This window comes from Tachyglossus aculeatus, chromosome 23, assembly GCF_015852505.1.
Source record: "Tachyglossus aculeatus isolate mTacAcu1 chromosome 23, mTacAcu1.pri, whole genome shotgun sequence".
Taxonomy (NCBI): domain Eukaryota; kingdom Metazoa; phylum Chordata; class Mammalia; order Monotremata; family Tachyglossidae; genus Tachyglossus; species Tachyglossus aculeatus.
In genome coordinates, this window is record NC_052088.1 from 15,040,600 (window position 1) to 15,061,774 (window position 21,175).

General features: G+C 42.1%; 1 protein-coding gene across 1 annotated transcript in view; it reads right to left on the reverse strand.

Moving 5' to 3' along the window:
- Window positions 1-10,446: 10,446 nt before the first annotated feature.
- TNPO1 (transportin 1) overlaps window positions 10,447-21,175 on the reverse strand; it is a 69,185-nt gene continuing 58,456 nt past the window's right edge. Inside the window, exons 22-25 of the mRNA XM_038765743.1 lie at window positions 21,156-21,175; window positions 17,355-17,429; window positions 16,137-16,279; window positions 10,447-11,097 (exon numbers count right to left, since the gene is read on the reverse strand). The exon at window positions 21,156-21,175 is cut by the window's right edge and continues 80 nt beyond it. Of these exons, the coding sequence (XP_038621671.1) occupies window positions 16,172-16,279; window positions 17,355-17,429; window positions 21,156-21,175 (203 nt within the window). The 3' untranslated portion in view covers window positions 10,447-11,097; window positions 16,137-16,171. The remainder of the gene's footprint in view (window positions 11,098-16,136; window positions 16,280-17,354; window positions 17,430-21,155) is intronic.

Genomic DNA, 21,175 nt, shown 5'->3' on the forward strand with positions numbered 1-21,175 from the left:
TTTTTATGCCAGTAAGGTTCCTGATCAAGGTTTATTAATAGTTAATAACCACTGAGGCATGCTAATTTGATTTCAATTTCTATGAACCAGTAATCTAAATCCTGTTTCACACTTGTTCAAGATGGTTTACCAACATACTGTGACATGACTCATGCTCTATGCTCTAGGAGTGCTTCACAGCTCTGAGGCTCCACCTTCATTCCTGTCTCATTACTTGCATTGTTATTAGAATGTGTGATTCACCTACCAACATTTTGGCTTTACAGACTTTACAACAGCGGATTCTTGCACTGTTTTTCGTCCAGGATTGGGATCCGATTTCGGGTGAGAAATCTGGAAAACGCTATACCCTACCAAAGAGAGCTCCATCTATCTAGGTCAACACAGAAGGCTAGATGGGGTGGGGTTACGTGAAGTGATTATCCCATGATTTCACAGTCCACATATAAAAGAGGCAAACCTACCTAAGCAGTGGACGAGTGAGACGCATGCCACTTCAGTTATTTAGCAAGACCATTTCAATTCTTGCCTCAAAGGAAAAATGAGCTTCTTGGAAAAGAACCAATCCACATGCTTTCAGGCACTCCCCATCTTCAATTCAAAAGCACTGGCAGTTTATTTTTTCTACCAACTAGTACCAACTGATGGGGAGAAGTACAAACGATTTTGGTTTTCGGGGGTGGGGGGATAAGGGGGGGAGACTTGTTTCAACATTTCTTACCTTTCACATGAAACCTAAAAACGAGAGTCGTTCATGGTTAGGGTATAATTGTACAGTACGATAGGCCAGATGGACTGTGAGTCCGTTGTTGGGTAGGGACTGTCTCTATATGTTGCCGACTTGTACTTCCCAAGCGCTTAGTAGTGCTCTGCACACAGTAAGCGCTCAATAAATGCAACTGAATGAATAAATTCTGCCAATAATGCTACTTATCCACAATATTACATGGGAGCTTGGCATGGGAGAAAAGTGATCAGGAGAAACACTAGAACATTGTAAATCATTTTTCAATTTTTTCCTCAATAGGTTTTAGACTTACAAGCTCCCTGGTCACATCCTAGCTCTCAGGCAATACACTCCTCCCAAACCCCAAATCGACTTTGCTACTGCTAGCCACTCCTCCCTCCTCCATCTCTCTAGGCCCGTTAGAACCAACACCATTCCTCCTTACCAACCTCTATAGGAGTCAAGGACAGAATTGTTGACAAACTCAACCATTGAGCAGTAAATTGACATGGACAGGCCCAGGAAGTGATCATGCGTTTACATGTGTGCATGTGCTCATATAAACAGGGCGAGCCTTAGAATAAGTATGTCTCGTACTTCCATTCAGCCTGCAACCCCAAGAGTCCTAGTGCACTAGTACATCTTTTCACCTCTTCTGGCCTGAAGCCACTTCTTTAGGTTTGATGGCAGATTCCCCGTCCCCCCCACACACCCTCATCAATCCAGGAGGCTCTGGGGTCATGGCCGGAGATCAGTTCAAAGAAAATTCCTAGAATATTCAGGGCCTCCCAGGAAGACTGAGCTTCTTTGGGACTGGTACAGGACTACAGATTGGAGCGTTTCTTCTCAAACCTAAACTTGCTTAAAGACTGACACACAGGGAGGCGAAAGTGAAGACAACAACCATGAAACAAAGAGCTGCTGGCAGCTCAGGCGAGGCTGGGCCCTTTTCAGCCACATCTGCACCCACAGGTGAATTTCATCAGAGGCACCTTGGAGCACAAAGGATAACTATATGTTTACATATATTGGCCCTTGAATCCTGATTTTCCTTAAAGTCCTTATTTGCTTCAGTTCTCCTGTAATAAATCTGTTAGCATTTCAGCATACTTTAGGAGAAAAGACAGATGTTGAGGTTTTTTTTTTTTAAGACGTCTTCCAAAAGAAAAGTTTTAGTTCCTAAGTTTGCCATACGTGCACAAACCCACACTGGCGCTTCATTATTAGTCTTTTAAGAGTGTTGTGTATGAGGGGACAGGGATGGTGGACGAGGGACAGACAACCGCTGCTGTGGTGGTTCCAGCCCAGGTTAGCTTTGGGGAGGAGAATCAATAACAGACCCGGCCAAAAGTCACGGGAGAGGAGGGGAAGAACCCCACACTTGGGGCCTCTTTCTGCCCTCTTTTCCCCACTGCTGAGATGGAAAGAGACTTAGGGAGGATAAGGTACTGACTGATTAGAAGGTCCAGACCTAAGGGCTTGTGTTTGAAAAACACAAGGTCACTCTCCTCTAATCTCCCCAAATATTCCATGACATGGCACTGTTGCTAGTTATTAAGGGTTCTGAGGTGCATGCAGAAAAAATACTTCATTCATAAAGTTCAAGTAATAGTCAAACAACCTGCCAGAGGGCATAATCCAAGCTACTGCCTCTTCCAGTCGGGACCATTAGGCTATGTTCATAAAAATGAAAATTAAAAACTGTTAGTTGCATTTGCATTTCTTCCAGACAGAAAGAAGTTCCGCCAAAATACCTAAGGATTAAAAACATTGGGTGACTTGGTTCCCGTAAGAGAAGGGTGCAGGTTGGATAAAGTAGAGCAAGTCTCCTGTGAGACCACTCCACAAGTCCTTATTTAATGCTCTGAAAAGCCACAGGGCTTAGAAAAGATGAGCTGTCGGAGTCATTCTAAGTGCTAAGCGCACTTAGCATTAGTTAGGCTGTCAAAATTTCTGTTCAAGGAAAGAGGCTCTAGAATCAGGATGTAGTTCATCAGAGATCAGAACACTCAACAGGGAGCTGTTGATACAGGTTGTGGATTCTCTGCTCCTGGGAATAAGGAATGGAGCACAAATCCAAGTTGTCCCTAACAACTAGAGGTTCAGTTTCTTTAATCATAGAACGGGGATGATACATACAAGTGTTGAGGAATGCCTCTCGGATGCAGCCTGGAGGATGGGAATGCAGATTTCTCTAGCCCTGGACTCCTCTACGCAGAAAAACTTCCAGCAGGATCGTTACTGGGCTTTACTGGGGGAGATGTGGTTAACAGTCCCACACAATAATAATCAACTATGCATGGTGCTGTGCTGATTCACCAACCTACCTTAAGGTGATTTACTGGAGCAAACATTCAAAAGTAATTCCAACACTGGCTAAAAACACGGTATCTTGAAAATAAAATTTGATTTGGTGTCCATATCTCGGATTTTGTTTTTCTCTGGTATTTCTTAAGCACTTACCACGTGCCGGGCAGTGTAGCAAGCACGGGGGTAGACAGGAGCTAATCAGGTTAGAACAGTCCATGTCCCACGGGGGAGCTCACAGTCTTAATCCCCATTTTACAGATGAGGTAACTGTGGCACAAAGTGAAGTGACTTGCTTCATACTGCAGACAAGTGGAGAAACTGGGATTAGAATTCAGGTCCTTTGAACTCCCAGGCCCGTACTCTACTAGGCCAAGTTGCTGCTAAAATAGAATGAGTAGATTTTTCTGAGCATGTCCGAGATGGCAACTCCACGCGGTCCCCAGTCGGTGCTCTGTTCCAAAACTCCCCCTACTTTCTATGCTGAGTTTGGGGGGGCCTGAGCTGCAGTTTCCTGGTCAGGGCTCAAAGACCCCCTGCCATCACTAGACCTCCACAGCAAGGAAGTGGTCGCTGTGAAAAGGTGGCTTCGACCTCTTCAACAGGACTTCGGTGGATTCTGCGGTCCGTAATTCAAAGCAGGATTCCCAGCGTTACATAGTTTCTCATTCTCATTTTGAGTTCTTTAGCAAATTTTCTGAGCTATCAAACCATCCTGATGCTTGTCGTCATCCCAACACATACCACTTTTAAATCGATCCATCAACGGTATTTCCTGAGCGCTTTCGGTGTGCACAGAACTGTATTAAACGCTTGGGAGCATGCAGTATAGCAGAGTGGGTATACATGATCCTTGTCCACATATTCGAGGCATTCAGTTATGAACACATTTGTTATTTACTTTTGTAAATGAAAGGTTAATTGATCACATTTTACAAGAACCCACGAAACAATAAAAACACGAAACACTGATTTGATGACTCTAAAGGTTTACATGCAATTAATGTTTCTCCTGTGGTCTCCGAATGGCAGATATGAAGGAAGACTTTTAGTGACTCTTCCAATTTAGCAACCATCCTAGGAGTCACTTAATGATTGAGAGGGTACTAGTATAATGCCAAGTGTTACCATTAACATTAATGCTACAAATAATGTTCTAAGACCTGCTATTTGGCAATAGTCAACCTTTCTTTTCTCTGATGAGCCACATTTCCAACTCATTTTACAAAGTTAAACCGACCACTGCAATAGTCAATATGCAAATGTGCATATGCAGGGTGTAACCATTAATTAACATATATAACTATCAGGAGCATTGCTTGCATAGAGAGCTAACTCTAAAGCTTCAGAAAAAAACCTGACTTTAGCAGTCTTAGAAAACCATTCACAAACTGGGACGGCACAACAACGTACATCTTTCCAAATGAAATTCACAACAGACGTCAAAAAAACATCAACTCAGATACTTGAGTGAAAACCAAGATAAATGACTGTACAAGGTGGAAACACATTTAGGTAAACCAATCACAACTGTCTTCCCCCGAAAATGGCAAGCCCCAAAACTATGGACTCTCACTGAAGTTGAGTTTTGGAAGCATACGATGATGATAGATGTCGCATCATCCACTGCTCTACATTCAATCAATCCAGGGTATGATGATGAAGATGGTATTTGTTAAGCACTTACTATGTGCCAAGCAGTGTTCTAAGCACACCTGAGTACCCACTGTGTGCAAAGCACTGCACCATACAGCATGCCTGGGGGAGAACTCCAGGAGCCACTTCTTGGAATGTGCTTTTATCTCCCATGTTTCACATGCAAAAACAACTGAGGTGGGGGAGAGAAAATCTGACTCAATGTCTGATGCTTACTGAAAGGTTGTCTCTGAAAATTTCAACACTGACTCTTCAGTTAGATTCACAGCTATTTTAACGCTTTGCATCTTGGAGCCACTTCTTCCTCGCTGTGGGGGAGATGAGGGGGAATGATCGCTATCCCTATTATTCTAAAAAGGAAATTTGCAATTGTATTCTCTCCAAATGTAAAAGGGTCCCCAAGTATTAAAATGCAATCCACATTACAACAAACTCTTTGTCTTAGCATTAAACGCACTTTTGAATTGACAGTTCTCCCTCCACTAAACAAATAAAAATACATCTGGGATAAAATGTGCCATGGATTCACAATTTCTAAGGTAGGTTTTAAAAAAAATTTAGTTGAAAACAAAATTACGGATACAATAGGTTTTCATGCTCCAAAGTGCCAAACCACAAGGGGGCGCTACTGCATATATCAGCGAAACATCTGGAAACAAAGTGAGAAAAAAAACAACAAACCTCATTTCCTTCCATTAAAAATCAGAGTGAAGCCTCTATATTTAAACAACTTTATTAACATAGTCAAGCAGTGATTAACATTCACATCTATTATGTCACATCATACAAATGTAAATACAAAATTACTACAGTACAATATATATTCTCTGCATGATCCAAAATATTTGGTGGCCCCAAAAAACTCTCTTTAAAATTCAGCAGCTTATCAAAAATTAAAACCATATTCTATTTAAAATGAAGTTCTGTTAGCACAGAGTCAGACTTCAAGAAATATCACTCAATTTAGTACAGCTTGAGAGGTTGCAGGAGGATATGTTTGAAGGAAACATTCTAACATTGTGGCAGATACAAGGAACATCAGATTTAAAGCTTTCAAGCGTAACTCATACAACCTAAGTTGCCAGCAGAAAGAGCCAGTTGTTTTTATACGAATGCTAAACTTCTAACTTATTGCACCCAATGTTACCTAGGTAATTAAGCTTCAAACTGTTTCAGGATTGCAAAGTGAGATCATGTATGTTTAAACTGATTTCTCTTTGCAAAGTAACCAGCTACTTAGAATTTTAAGTGCCAAGTTAGCCTAATTACATAAGGCGCTGCCTCTTCGCTATCTGCACTAAACCATCCAGGCCCTTAGCCGTGTTACATACTCCGAAAAGAACGAAAAACCAAAACAAAAAAACCCCCAAAACTATCCATCAATGGTATTTATTGAGCACTTACTATGTGCAGAGCACTGTGCTAAGCGCTTGGGAGAGTACACTATAACAACAGTCTCCTCCTCAACCCCTCCGCGCAAACCCAATCCTTTGTTATGAAAGTAGCTCAGCAAAACCAACAGAGAAAATGGAAGCTCCTGTGTTCTCTAAACAGCGATACTCTGCTTGGCAAGGAGATTTGGCTTGGTAAAAATTAGGCTGTCCAACAATGAATGGTGGTGTTTCATCCTTTACTAACCATTTTAAATTCCCTCAAATCAAGGCAAACACTCAGCTATTAAGCATCTCAGTTATTTGAACACGATATATACTCTGGGATACAAACCCACAATGATCAGAAGTCACAATGTTCATTGTAGTCTACTACAAAATTAACTTGCTTCCAACAGTTAGAGGGGAACAAAGCAAGAGTGAACTACATTTAACAGCAACTGGGGACAGAGCTACACCAAGATCTAAGCCTTAATAGAGTATACAGGTGAAGAAAACTATAGCCAAGTGTGTGAACCCATATACTAACATAATGCCTATCCCTTTAAAGTCATCCAAGATGACTCAATCCTTAACTCAATGAATAATTAATGTATGCATAATAAACGCCTGTATGCAAAAGCCCTACTGGTATCCCAATGAATGTAATGGCCCTCTCTTGCTAGTTAACATTAGCTCTCTAGGGATCTAAATTTTCACCTAATATTACCCTAATTCCTTAGTAGATGCTCTGCGTACCATATGGTATTAAGATTTCACTACCTGCATTTTGGTAATAGTACTAAAAAGCAGCTGATACTAAGCTATTAACTCATTTCGATTTTTCCTAATCCTTATTTGCGACAGACCCAATAGGTAACTTTCTATTTTTTAGTTGGTTTCTTGATTTTAAAGTACTGTTGAGGAAGGACTCAAGTTGCAGTTATGCATGACACACTCTTCTCGTGGGAAGAATGTTTTTTGCACCATTATCTGTTAATACATTCAATATGAATAAGATAGGTTATCTACATGAAGCAAAACCTTACTGTTTTCCCAATGTAAAAGAGTAATTTAGATTCTACTGTATTTTCGACATACTAGGAAGCTCCTCTAAGAAATCATAAAAACAGGTAGACCATTTACAAGCATGTGCCCAAAAAACAAAACAAAAAGGGTACCAGAGTCTATTCACCTGAGATAAAATTGGTATTTGAATGTTTTGTAACTGAGTTGCAAAAGCATCTTAATTGAGGAAGGCCAGTTGAAAGTATTTTAAAATATACATTTGAGTCTATTTTACAGTATATGCAGTTTAAGTCATTCAGATCAATGCAAAAGGAAGAGTCTCAACAAAAAGTCACAGTGTCTACCAATATTGGAGGTTATGTTTCTTACAAAACAAATGCTACTTCTTTCTTTTAAGATTGCAATGGCTGTGAGAGGGGTTTGCCTAACCTGCCCAACTAAATCAAGAAGTAGCAGTAACCTAAAGCATCAGAAATGGCTCTTGAAGAATTATTTACAGGTTGATTATTCAGAAAATAATCAACTGGAAAATGTACAAAATTGATCATTTCTTTACACAGTCTGAAATCAAAGGGATTAGACAATATGAAGAGCGGACTCATCTCCTGAAAATGTCAATGAAAATTCTGTGGCATTAAGTTCACTCGCTAATTGAACTGCAACTTAGAGAACTGCCAAAAGATGCATTTAATGGTCTTAAATGCACTTTCTGTTACCAACTTAGGTTGATCAGCAGCTTTTGTTCACTGTTAGAATCCTTCAAAGAGGGAAGCTCGAACAGGAAAAAGAAGGCAGATAGAAAAACAGTAAACACTGACCTCCTGAGGTTTCTACAACATAAAAATATTCAAGTAGAAAAATCTACATCACTTAGCAGCGGCTATTTCTGTAGTTGAGCACACTAACAGCACTTTATTCAGTGTGTAAGGAGCAGATGAAGTAAGCCGTGCTTTTAGCATGCCAAAGGGCAGAAACACTGGAATGTAACAAAGACAAACTCACAATTCCAAAAACATTCAGTCAACATTCATGTCAAGACTACACCACAAGAAAGAAGATGCTTTATATATCCCATGATGCAATAGTTTGTATTAACAACTGTTAATGCTGAATCAGACTGGATCTTACCTCAAATTTTAACTTAAATGGCTTCTGCAAATTCCTGCGTTTTACTACGTTGGACACGTGGTTGAATTTACTTAGAAATAGCACAAGGAACTCTCCGGAAAAAACCAAAAGGTTCAAATCCACAGGCAATGCTAGTCCTGTTTAAAATGACTTTCCCTTATATCCGGGACCAGATCAAATGATATTTTATACAGAACTCTTTAAATCCACATTTGCACAAGTGGAGTCTGGTCTAAACCTAACAAGTGACAAGGTGATGGTTAATCAACATACAATTGTCACAATGAAACACAGCCCCAAATAACACTAAATAGCACTCCAAGGAGGGCTTTGTGAGCTACGTTCAAAGTAAAATTTTGCCTTTTCGGAGCTACGTTCAAAGTAAAATTTTGCCTTTTCGGATTAGTCACCCACACCTAGCCTAGGGACATTAAAGTTTTATCAAAGGCGTCTCTCCTCACCAAATTTTTAACAGTAATTTGCAGCACTTGAGTTTTCATCATTGCTACTTCAGAACAAAATGGCTATTTCATAACAAAATGGCCTATAGAAGGCCGAGAAGGAACAAAACTTTTGCACTGGAAGTCGAATTTGGAGTTTCATACGAGACAAGGGTTCGTGAAAGCAACATGCTACCATGCACGTTTGACTTAATTTAAACAAACTGTCCTGACATTACAGAACCTCAATCTTGTTATGCTCTACAGACTCACCAACTTCATGTCATCTACTGAAATTTGCAAAGCCCCCCCGGCCCAAAAAAGAGAAACAAGAAAAAAAGGGGGAATGTGTGTAAAAACTCAGTTGCATGCTCTCATGCATTTAAAAGTATATCAAAACAGCATTTATAAATTCACACTCACACGGCTCAAACTTCAGTGCAATGGCTAATATCATTCAACGCCCTTAAAGTATAGAACCATGCAAAGAGGGGCAATTTTTTTAAGAAAAAATAAAAACCGTTATCCAGTATTCTGCAACGCAAAGGTGAGCAACTCATAGATTAAAAAAAGGCTGTTATGGCTTAACTTGTTTGCCGATTGTTATGCAGCATGGGGAAAAATGGAAAGGGGTGGCTTCGCCTCTGACCAGCAGAGTTATAATCTCTCCATTTTCCTTCGTCATCATGGGATACACTGTTCAGGCAATCTAAATTAATAAAGACTTGCACTTACATGTGGACACAAGATCAAGTGTACCAGTTAGGGTCTCACATTCACAGTATATAAGAAAATACACATGGAAGGAAAAGTAAAGGGTTAACTTAACAAGGATTTATTCACAGGAATACATGTAAGTAGAGAAAACAACAGAAAAGCGAAACAAATGAAATGAAGAGGATCCAAATCAACTTTCACTCTGTAGCTTTTCACTTGCCCCCTTGTGCTTCGCTCGGGCACCAAGGGCCACCAACATGCGCCAATACAGTGTAGGTACCCTGCATTACATCCATTAACTTAAACATCTCTTTAAGATCATGCTTTGAACAAAAAGAAAGCTTCGAAGGCAATATGTTGAGTGGGAATAAACATTGAAATATAGCAATCATGTCATCGACTTCTACAAATTGTCTTTACGTGCCATCTAACATTTATGCAGCCTGACAGATCTTTTACCATGTAACTCTTAGTTTTAGAAGGTTTGATAAAATCACTAGTAGTATATAACCATGCAGAAAGCACATCACACTGACAGCACAGAGGCAAAGATTTTGCACAGGTATATCAGCTTTCCACATTGTGCAGGTTACACACAATACAATATCAATCTTATTCCTAACAGATCCTAAAAAGGTATTTCGAGGCCTAACTGTAAACTACAGTACTTTTTAGCTATAGTCTTAATAAAAATAAAATCCACAGAATCTTAAAAAGGAATTTTCAATGCAGGGCTCTATTGAATCGGTAAACCGGAACACAAACTGGCGCAACAAAGGTAAATGAATACCAACCTCACTCTATGTGATGCAAGCATGCTACTTACTTTCCCACTAATTTAAATTACTTTCAATCACTAGGAGCCAGAATGCATGCCTGAACCTTAAACTGCACATTAAGAATAATGCCTTGGTCTAGAACTTAAATCTAATGAAGTACAACCATCAAATTATATATTCACTACATTAATGTTTTAATGTAAAATTAAGATGTCCCTCTTTAGTTTGATATGCCCACCCCCTTCCATTCCTTCCCTGCCCTCCCCCCCCCCACCCCACCCCCGAAAGGTGAAAGGAGTGACTCATTTGGCATCTTGCAGGGTGCTTTCCTTTTGTCTGAACACGTCTTTTGGCCTTCTTTTGGGGTACCTAAAATTGTAACTCGAAAGAGCCTGCTTCTACTGTGGGTAGCAAGCTGCACTGTAACTGGACTAACTTCATTGGTGTAGTTCTTCATTATCATGCAAATAACTAGGAATCCCACCAGGTGGGAAAAATTAAGTAGAAAACCCTTACAGCATTAAACTAAAAAAAAAAAAGCCTTTTACTGTCGTTAACCCCCATTCTTAGGTTTCCTTTATTGTGCGCTAAGGAATTTTTCCTCTCTTTCTTATCCCTAGGGTTCAATTATATGGTTCTCGTTTTGGTACAATTCCCCATAATATTCCAGAATGTGCTGTTTTGTGTAAAGATTCTCTTTTTTGCTTCTTCACATCCAGTGCGGAGTTGTAATAGGAGACAGATTTCCACCCACAAAGGCTCCAGATGTTAAAACGTTTCCCAACATCGACTTAATACAGTGACGGCAACACCTCCCTCCCGCCCCTCCCAGTAGGGTTGGGATTGTACTGTATTCCCTACTGGTTTACCCTTCCCCCCCCCAGTAAAGGGGAACATTTTCCCTGGGTGCAGAGGCTCCCTCCTAGTCTCCCAGACTGAAGGACCTGGAAGAGAAAGAGAGAGAGAAAAAAAAAGAGGATCCATGAATACTACAAATCACACATGGCCGATGACACTATCACATTTTTCTGGGACAATTTTCAACTTGATTCAACTCTCATTTCAAATGACGATGCTGTTTTTCTACAGCACCAGGATTCCTCCAGAAAAACTACTTTAGGTTTTAGTCCCTTCTTGTTCCCCATCACTCCATTCTCACATTCACACCTCTGAGCCTCAAAGTCTCCCTTAAAGTCATTCTTATCCTCTTCATCATAACCCACTTGTTGTGAGCAGGGAACGTGTCTACTAATTCTGTTGTACTGTATTCTCCCAAGCGCTTAGTACAGTGCTGGGCACATAGTAAGCACTCAATAAATACCACAGATTGATTCATTCATTAAAAACTCAGTTCAAACGGTATTTCCTCCAGGACAGTGATCTCCACCACTAGAGTCTTTCAGAAACTGGCACCCTCCACTAGGATTTCAAAACGGACACATCCTCCCTCAAAGTGAGAATTGCCTACTTCAGTCATCCTATCTCCTAACAGAAATGAAGGCTCGTTTTAAGTTCAAAACCAAGTATTCATTCATTCAATCGCATTTATTGAGGGCTTACTGTGTGCAGAGCACTGTACTAAGCGCTTGGGAAGTACAAGTTGGCAACATATAGAGATGGTCCCTACCCAACAGCGGGCTCTCAGTCTAGAAGTATCAGAGTCAAATAATCCCTCTGGTACACAATATTCTGGTTACCATTCCTTAAACAGTCACATAAAAAAAGTTTACTTGCAGAGGGTATCTGATTAGACTCTAAGCTCCTCGTGGGGAGGGAATGTGTCTACCAACTCGGTTACAGTGTACTTTCCCAAGCGCTTAGGACAATGCTCTGCACACAGAAAGGGCTCAATGCAGTTGATCGATAACCTCCAGCTATAAAGGAACCAATCAAAAAGATTTATTGAGCACCCACTGCATGCTTGGCAGAGTACACTGAGCTTGGGGGAATACAACAGAGCTAGCAGAAATGATCCCTGCCCTCAAGGAGTTTAATAATCTAGGGCGATAGGCGCTCATTGAAATAAGACAGGAGGAAGTAAAAGAGAGTCTTAAAGGTGGACATGCAAATGCTATGGGAAGGGGGATTGGGTGGGGGAAGGTAGGAGTGTGAGGCCTCCAAGAGCTTAGGTGGCTCAGAAGAGCTAGAGGAAATAGGATGGCCATAAGGTGGAGGGAATAGAAATTAAATCACGGCATGTAATTTATTTTAATGTCTGTCTTGCCCAGAATGTAAGCTCCCTGAGGGCAGGAACTGTGACTACTAATTCTACTGTATTGCACTCTCAAGTGCTCAGTACAGTGCTCTGCACAGAGCCAGCATGAGAATGAGAAGCAGCAGACAGGAAGAGTGTCAGTAAACTGAGTTTAGCTTGCATTTCTACAAGGTAGTAGTAAACACTGTTAAAAGCAGCCAAGATGCAGAGAATATCAGAATGGAATGGAGCTCATCAGACTTGGCAAGGAGAAGGTCACTGGTGACCTTAGCAGCCTCAGTGGAGTGAAGGGTGCATCAACCAGATTATAGAGGACTGAGAAGGGAACTGGAGTAAAGAAAGTGGAAACATTTTACTGTACACTATGACAATGCAGCATAAAAGGTGGTGAGTAAAATGCTATCCTTAGACGGCTGGTAGAGCTGCTCGAGGATACAAAGTACAAGGAAACGCTTGGTATTTCCCAGAATTCCCGACAGAAACCTGACATGACTAACACCAGCATCTCCCTGAAGTTTCCCCTTGGGAAAACTGCTTCTAATTTGATGGTGTCTGCTGTGAAGGGAATAGTTCTTCCTCTCTCGATTCAGACAAGGCAGCTCACTCGGTCTGGCTCAGAGTCCACTTTGTCCAGGGAGTGGCCTCCAGCTGAACAGGAGGTCACCGCTGCACCTAACTTTCACATCTCTTTGCTTTTGAGGTATTACCTGAAGTAGATTTACTAGGTATTATTTGAAGTAGATTCACATTATTAATACAACACCAGAGCTGAAAGATCACAAGACTGGGGTTTCACTCTGGGCACAAAAATAGATTCTCTTGTACCCAATCCACTCACTTCTGTGGGTGCTTCCTGATCCACAAAGTGATGAGTAGCAAAAAGATGGTTGCAATTACTACCAAGAATCATGTAGAGGAGGAGCATGACCTAGTGGAAACAGCATGGGCCTTGAGGTCAGGGAGTTGGGTCCTAATCCTGGCTACGCTAGTTGCTTGCTGTGTGACACTGGGCAAGTCACAACTACTCTGTGCCTCACTTTCCTCATCTGTAAAATGCCTGTTCTCCGATCAACTGAGACTGCGACCCCCATATGGGAAAGGGACTGACTCCAGACTGGTTAACTTGTATCTACCCCAGCGCTTAGAACAGTGGTAGACACCCAAGTGCTTAAAAACACCGTAATAAAGTGCTCAATAAATTCCACTGGTTGGTTGAATGACTGATTGGAGAAGATATGGTTTCAAAAGGTTTTGAAGATGGGAAGAGCAGTGGTCTGCCGCCTGTAAAGTGGGAGGGAGTTCCATGCAAAGGGGTGCTTGTAAGAGGTTGGGGGTGGGAGATACGAGAATGGGACACACAGGGTATGTCAGTTTGAGAAGAACAAAAGAGTGCCAGCTGGATGCAGTGGGACAAGAGTGGGTAAGTAGGATGGAGAGAGGTGAGTGCCTTAAAGCTGATGGTCAGGAGTTTCTGCTTGATGTCCAGAGGAATGGACAATGACTGAAGAGGTTTCTGAGTCAGGAGAAGTGTACAGAACAATGTTCAGAACAACAACCTGGCAACAGAGTGAAGTATGGACTGGAGAGGAGAGAGATGCGACAGGGAGATCAGCGAGGAGGCTGATGCAGCCGTCAAAGTTGGACTGTGACATACAGTCTGGAGAGGAAAGGCCGACTCAGGAAATAATTGGGGAGGAAAAATAGACAACATCTGGCGACAGACTGAATGTGGGGACTGAAAGGAGGGAGGAGCAGTGTGGTCTAATGGATAGAGCATGAGCTTGGAGTTGGAAGACCCTGGGTTCTAATTCAGCTCTGCCATTTATTTGCTATGAGATCTCCAGCAAATAACTTGTCTCCTACGTGCCTCAGTTCCCTCACCTGTAAAATACGGAACAAAACTGTGAGCCCCATTTGGGACATGGACAATCATTAATTTGATTAATAGAATGCCATGGTTACTAGCTTCAGACAAGAGACAAAGGAAAAACCAGACGAACTGCATCTTCCCCAAAACCCAAGGGAAGCTATTCTGGCTGCTCTACACAATACTGATGCCTAATGCTTTGTGCCAAGAAAGTATTTTACTCATTGTGCTCTCACTAATGAAATAAATCCTTGGTCTCCAAAAGGAAAATGAGAAAAGGTTTTTTTTGGTGACTAAGATGGTCAAAAGCTTGAGTGGAGTATTGACTAATCACTTCATGAGTAAATGTCCCTACATGGAAAGACACATTAAACCTGAAAAAACATCTGTTTGCATTGGAGTACTTTGGCTGCAACTGTAGTCTCTGTTTGCATAGACCACAATTTCAGCCAAAGTACTCCAATGCAAAGGCTTTCAAAAATACTCCTATCTCCTCCTAATCCTCTCTGCTTGCATGTGCTGTCATAAAAGCACCATGGGCAAAAAAATGGCATAGCCTTAGGATTGGAATCCTGTTGCAAGAGCTGCTTCAACTGCTTACCTCCTGGTGAAGAGAATACATAATTGCCTGTTGGTGTAATCTGTATGTTACAGTGGCTCTTCGAGGAAAGTGACACCTCACTAGCTAAGGGATAATTTCTGACTCGCATTCACTCATTCATTCATTCAATCGTATTAACTGAGTGCTTACTGTGTGCACAACACTGTACTAAGTACGTAGTATAGACCTTACCCCCTGAAGGGTTTAGGAATGCCTCTCCTCACTTCTGGTTTGGAAGGGTGAAGCCCTGCTACCCAATGGTGACCACTACACCTACAACCAGAATCAGCAGTCACATGGCCAGCCTTTTAGAGATGTTCCTCTACTGGCTGCTGACAGGCAGCAACATGGTTATCTTTAATAGGAGAACCAAAACCCTGAGGGCCAAGCGTGGATGACTCAGATTTCAGTTCTGGGGTAACTAACATGCAGTTTCTTGCAGGTCTCTGAGGCTGGAAACACTATTTGGAGAGCAGGATCTCATTTTAAATTGCACTGCATCACTTTTTTCCCCTCCCCGCACAAAAACCTACCAAACCGTAGAGAGAGGACTCGATTATCTGGAATTCTGCAAACTCATTAGACTGCAGCGATAAGGCTGCTGGACCCAGGTCTCTGAAAATATTGTGGGGCCCATGAACTTTCCCCCAGTTTGGGTCACCTCCCTGTGGTCCCACAATGAATCTGTGTTATTAACAATTTTTTTTTTATTACCTTCTCTTTTTGGCACAGGAAAAATAGCTGAGGTTTTCAAAAGTGGTGACAAATTGTGTCACTTTCTTTTGAAGGAATGTGTGGTTCTTGAAGCTTTTCTTTCCACGCTCCCCAAGGCCTCCCAATACCACCCCCACTCAAGAAAACAGACAAAAAGGAACTGAAATCTACCCTCCAGCCTGCAAAGTGTCCAGGTAAACCCAGATCAACAACTCCAAAATAAACCATCTTCTGTCAGTCCTTTTTGTCACTTCCCCAAACTCCTGGAACCTCACATCTTCTAAATCTCATGGGCTTTTGGTTCCTCCAAATCTGATAAGCCCCAAACCCAAAAGCTCCCTCCACCCAATTCCAAGCTATCGCCAAGGAGGTGAATCTTGTTTTTCTCCTTGAATCTGGAGACTCCCTGAGATTTTTGGTTTGGAGGAGGAAGAGGGAGACACTTCTCACTTTAATAACTGAATGGTCCTCCAGCCAAAAAAGTATTCTGTGACCTAAAGGTTGGGGGGTGAGGGGGAGGGCGGGTGTTGGGCACTGAACATGATGACATTTTTTTCACCAAATTCTTGCTTCCTTTGACACTTACCCCTAATCATGGGACTGCAGCTTGAGCGCATGAGATTAAACTCCATAGTAAGCCGCAAGACGCTCTTTTAGGGGAAGAGGAAACTGGTCGGAGAAACGCCTCCAATTTTCATCCCCAACTTGATTTTTAAATCCATGAAGGATCTGTGGATAAGAAGACAGACCACAGTTTACCAACAATGACAAGGAAAGACACAAGTCCCGTTCCCGAAATCCTTTACCATCAGCATCATTAGTTTTCAATAAAAAGTTCTGCTAAAGCATGAGTTTACATCATGAGATTTGGGTTCCATACAATGGAACAGGAAAAATTATTCAACGAGACTTTCTTCCAGGAGAACACAAGCTGCAATTTGCCTCGAGGAGTTTAGGTGCTGGGAGAAATGGTTGTGGGCCGCATTTGATCAAGGTGTGATGCTACTCCTATGCCTTGTAGTAGGCGTAGCACAATCCCAGTCCCAGCCTCAAGGTACTACACCACACAACGCTTTGTGACTTCTTGATATATAATATAGTAACTTAACAGGGAGTGGCACATGTAGCTAGTCGTGGACATAAAATAGGAATTTTTATCCAAAAATATCTGGGATGGTGACAGCTTCAAACTACCTACCCCCTCATCCATTAGCTCCCATTGAATCAATGGCTACTCTAATGTGATTAAAGCACAACCCCTGTGTTACAGTAGAACTCCCAGTAATGGAAGCATGCAATTCTCTGCTCCTGCTGGAAATGGGTGGAATTCATTAACAGAATCAAAACATCAACAGTGGCAAATAGTACAGCAGAGCACACCAAACTAGCACTCGGTTTATATAAGTGAAAATTTTAGAGAACCAAATGAAATCAGGCAGGCACCTGAATGAACTAAGGAACTCAAGAGAGCACACAGGCTTTTCTTCAGCCACAAGGCAGAAGCTGCAAACTAGGGGTTGTTGGTTTTGGTGGTTCTCCAATTCCTTCCTCTACTTCTCTTAACCTATTAGCCAAATTCACCTAATCCCCCCTTCCTAGTTTTACATCCCCAGTACTTGATCCTCAATTGTTTCATGCATGGTTTTCTGCCACACAGAAAGCCTGTGATCTGGAGAAGCAATGCACAGTGTGCAGCTTGTTTAACGTGAGAAAGCTGTTCAGGGGAGAGGGCAAAGGAAAAACTACTTTGACTAGGATCCCGGACCCCTAAATGATATTTGTCAACATGAACATTTATAATTACCTTACAGAACATCTCTCTGAGGTCTTCTTTCGGGCTAATCCATGATGCAACGGCATCACAAAAAAATATAAAATCCTGCAATATTAAACATGGAATATTGTAATCTCTAAATCTAAATGCCTCAACACACAAGATTTCTTTAAATCTCACACACAACACCAAAACACAAATTTGTGCTTTTGCTTGATTCAATGGATCTCATTCCTTCATATTTACATCTTTTGATTTACGTAAACAATATTCACAAAATACAACCATTCCTCAGAATATGCATCAATTTCCCTCAAGATCCTTCTCAAAAGAGAAGGTTAGTTCAAATTTGTGGACAATTCAATACTTCAAAATACCCGTGGTATCAACAGTTGGTACCAATTACATTAGATTAAAAAAAATTAAGTATACAATGAGCTCAAGAAGCAATAAGCCCTTTGAAAAGGCTGTCAGAAGATAAATTTAACAACTCCCACAGGTCTAGCCTGCACCTTAATTGATGCTGACCTATTTCTATTTTCCCTTACCAATACTTATGGCCTCTCATTTCCCCAGCGTAAGGACAATGACCAGAATATTCAATCCAATTTATAGAAGTGGTCTAGTGGAAAAGGGCATGGCACTGGGAGTAAGGAGATGTGGGTTTTCATCTCTACCAACTGTCTGCTGTGTGACCTTGGACAAGGCACTGAACCTCTCTGGGCCTCTGTTTTTTTGTTTGTAGAAAAGGGGGACAGGGTACCTGCTCTCCTGCCCCCTAAGGTAGTGAGCCTCTTGCGGGACGGGAACTGTGTCCAACCTGATTATCTTATTATCAAAGAAGTGCAGAGGCCCACAATAAGCTCTTAATAAAAACTTTAATTATCCGGAAGTTATTGCTAAAACCGTACAACCAAGCAAACTATACTATAATTGATAGAATAAGGAATGATCCTCAGAGAGTAAGCGATTTTTGACTTCCCATTTCCCGCGATAAAGAGGCCTATGCTTGGCAATGACCCCTTTCCATGCCCATCTAATGGACCCTAACACTATCCTACTCCTGTCTGATCTCTTGGCTTCTTTCCAACAGTATGGACCACTCCTTTCTTTTGTAAACACTATCTACTCTCCCTATAACTGATACGATCTTCTCCTGGTTCTCCTACACTCCTTAGGCTGCTCTAGCAGGCTCTGGGATGGCTGGCTTTTCTTCCACCTCTCACCCTTAACAGCAGTGGTAATGGTATTTATTAAGCACTTACTGTGTATACTAAAGACCTCTAAATTTAAGTGTTCCTCAATGCTGTTCTGCATCCCCTTCCTCATCTCAGTCTACCGCAACTTCCCTAGGGCGGGAGGGAGGGCTCTCATGGCTTCTCTCCCACCTCTAGCCTGTCCGCTCTTTTCTGTCATCTTGGAATTTCTCTAGTCTCCAAGTCATCACCACAGCCCAGACCCCTCTCTTCAGCCAACTGGTGTTTTCTTTTGTCTTTGGGTCATCACCATGCGGCTCTCCTGTCAGCACCTAAAACTAAATTCTTCTTCCCTCTCAAATTCACTCTTCCACTTCACTTTTCCATCATAGTTGACAATACCAAACTCCCTGTTTCTGAAGCCCACAACCCAGGACCGATCCTTACTTCCTCACTCTCTTCTGATCCTCTCAGTCAGGCTGTCATTAAATCTGGTCTTTTTCATCCACATCTCCCATATTCGCCCCCTCCCCAGCATCCAAACAGCCACCGCCCAGTGACTCTTCATATCCCAGCTGAGCCACCAACCAGCTTCCCCAATCATGGCCTAGTGGAAAGAGCAGAGGCCTGGGAATCAAAGGACCTGAGTCTAGTCCCAGCTCTGCCCCTTGTCTGCTATGTGAACTTGGGCAGGTCATTATCCTTACCTGGGCCTCAGTTACCTCATTTGTAAAATGGGGATTTAAGAGTGTGAGCCCTATGCAGGTCAGGAACTGTGTCCAACGTGATTACCTTGTCTCTACCCCAGTGCTTAGTGCAGTGCCTGGCACATAGTAAGCACTTAAATACCAATAAAGAATTCCCTTATCAGCTCTCCCCGCCTTACCCACTCTCCACTTTCACTATACCCCAGCTTGAACCTTTTGTTTTTCCCAAGCTAACCTTACCGCTGTGCCTGAGTGTCTGAGGGGCCTTAGCTTTTTTTCTTTTAAACTGTGGAAACTGGAATAATTTTAGGGGCTCATGAAAGTATCCAGAATATGCTGTCACAACCCAGGTCTAAAGATCTACACTTCACTACAGGGCATGGGAAGCACCTGGGGTTCAGTTAGCCAGTCCTACTTCCTGCGGGTCCAGGGAAGGGAAAACATTCCCTTCCTGTTCCTCTGCCACCACTGGCGCAGCAAGATTTGAGGTAGGAATTCACAAGCGCACGCACACACACACACACAATATATGGTACTACAAGCAAGTAATGATGACTGGCTTTAATAAGACCATTTGTTTTAATTGTGCAAGCAGGCCTTAAAACAAATCCGGGATTTAATCTCCTCTTCTGGAAGCTATAGCCTTTTCCAAGGGGCAGTCACCCCTGCCCCACAAATCCTTTGGCACTGGTCTGCAAGTAGCTCTCCTGTAGGCCACTGCACCCACAGATCTCCCTGATAACCTCAGTCTTCTCGGAGAACACCGGCTTCTCAAGCCCACTCCCGGGCTTGTTCGCCCAGGATTCCCGGTACTTACCTCAGGACCCTTGGCCCAACTATTTCTAAGATGGACATGGGGCTGAATCTCCAGCCAGCTAGCTAGCCCCCTCCTCCTTTCCCCAAATCTTCCCCTACAATTGTCTGTTGTTCGGTTTATGTCACCAGGGAGGGAGTGTTAAAGAGAAATTCCCCCCTCTAGAAACTTCTGGGTTTGGGGCTAAACCTATATTAACTTCATTAATTCACAACACAAATTCTAAAAGGAGATGGGCAAGGTGATGGGGGCGGGGAAGGGTGATCCTTTAGCAGAGTCAAGCAGCTGAAAAATAATGGAGAACTCTGCTCAGTAGTGTTAGTTGCTTGGAATTTCACCAATACACAGAATGCCAAAGGGATTCTTGGGGCTCAAATAGCAATCACTTGGTTCCTTCAGACAGAGTGTCTGCAGGTTATTATAATACACGCTATGTTATTCTGCACCGTGCAGCTCGCCTATACGAGGGTCATTGATCCTTTATGGAGGAGAAATTAGTGTTCAAGTTCCCCTGGGACATTTGGATAAACTCTCTCAATTTGATTAGCAATCGGTTTCACGGCCCCAGAAACTTTCCACTTTCTACCTAGAAGGGAGGTCCTCTCTTTTAAATAGCTCCATCACAGCTTTCTGGACACTTCTGCAAGGCCTCTTCCTTGTCAGCCCTGAATCTGTTAACCTCTGAATCTCTGGGAACCTAAATCACACTTTTTATTTCCCAGGGCATGCCTGCACATAAGACTCTACAGTGAAAAAACTAGCCACTGGATTCCCCAAACTCAAGGCTACAAAATTACACTAAAACTATATATATATATACACACATAAGCAAAGCAATCCAAAAGCACACCACAACACGTTAAATTCTAAATGCTTTGGACTACCCTCTTTATGACTCAAAGCAATTGAGATACATTTACTATCTCAAAGCATGTCTCCATCCAATGGTTCACCACCCCAAGAAATAAAACTAACCCCCCCACCCAAAAAAAATACACAAAACAAAATGGATGCAAAACAGCTTATTTGGATTACCCCATTGGAGTTGACATTTATCAAAGTTAAAAAAAGAAAAGAAACAAACAAAAAACAAAATTGATGCAAAGTAGCTTACTTGGATTACCCCACTGGGGT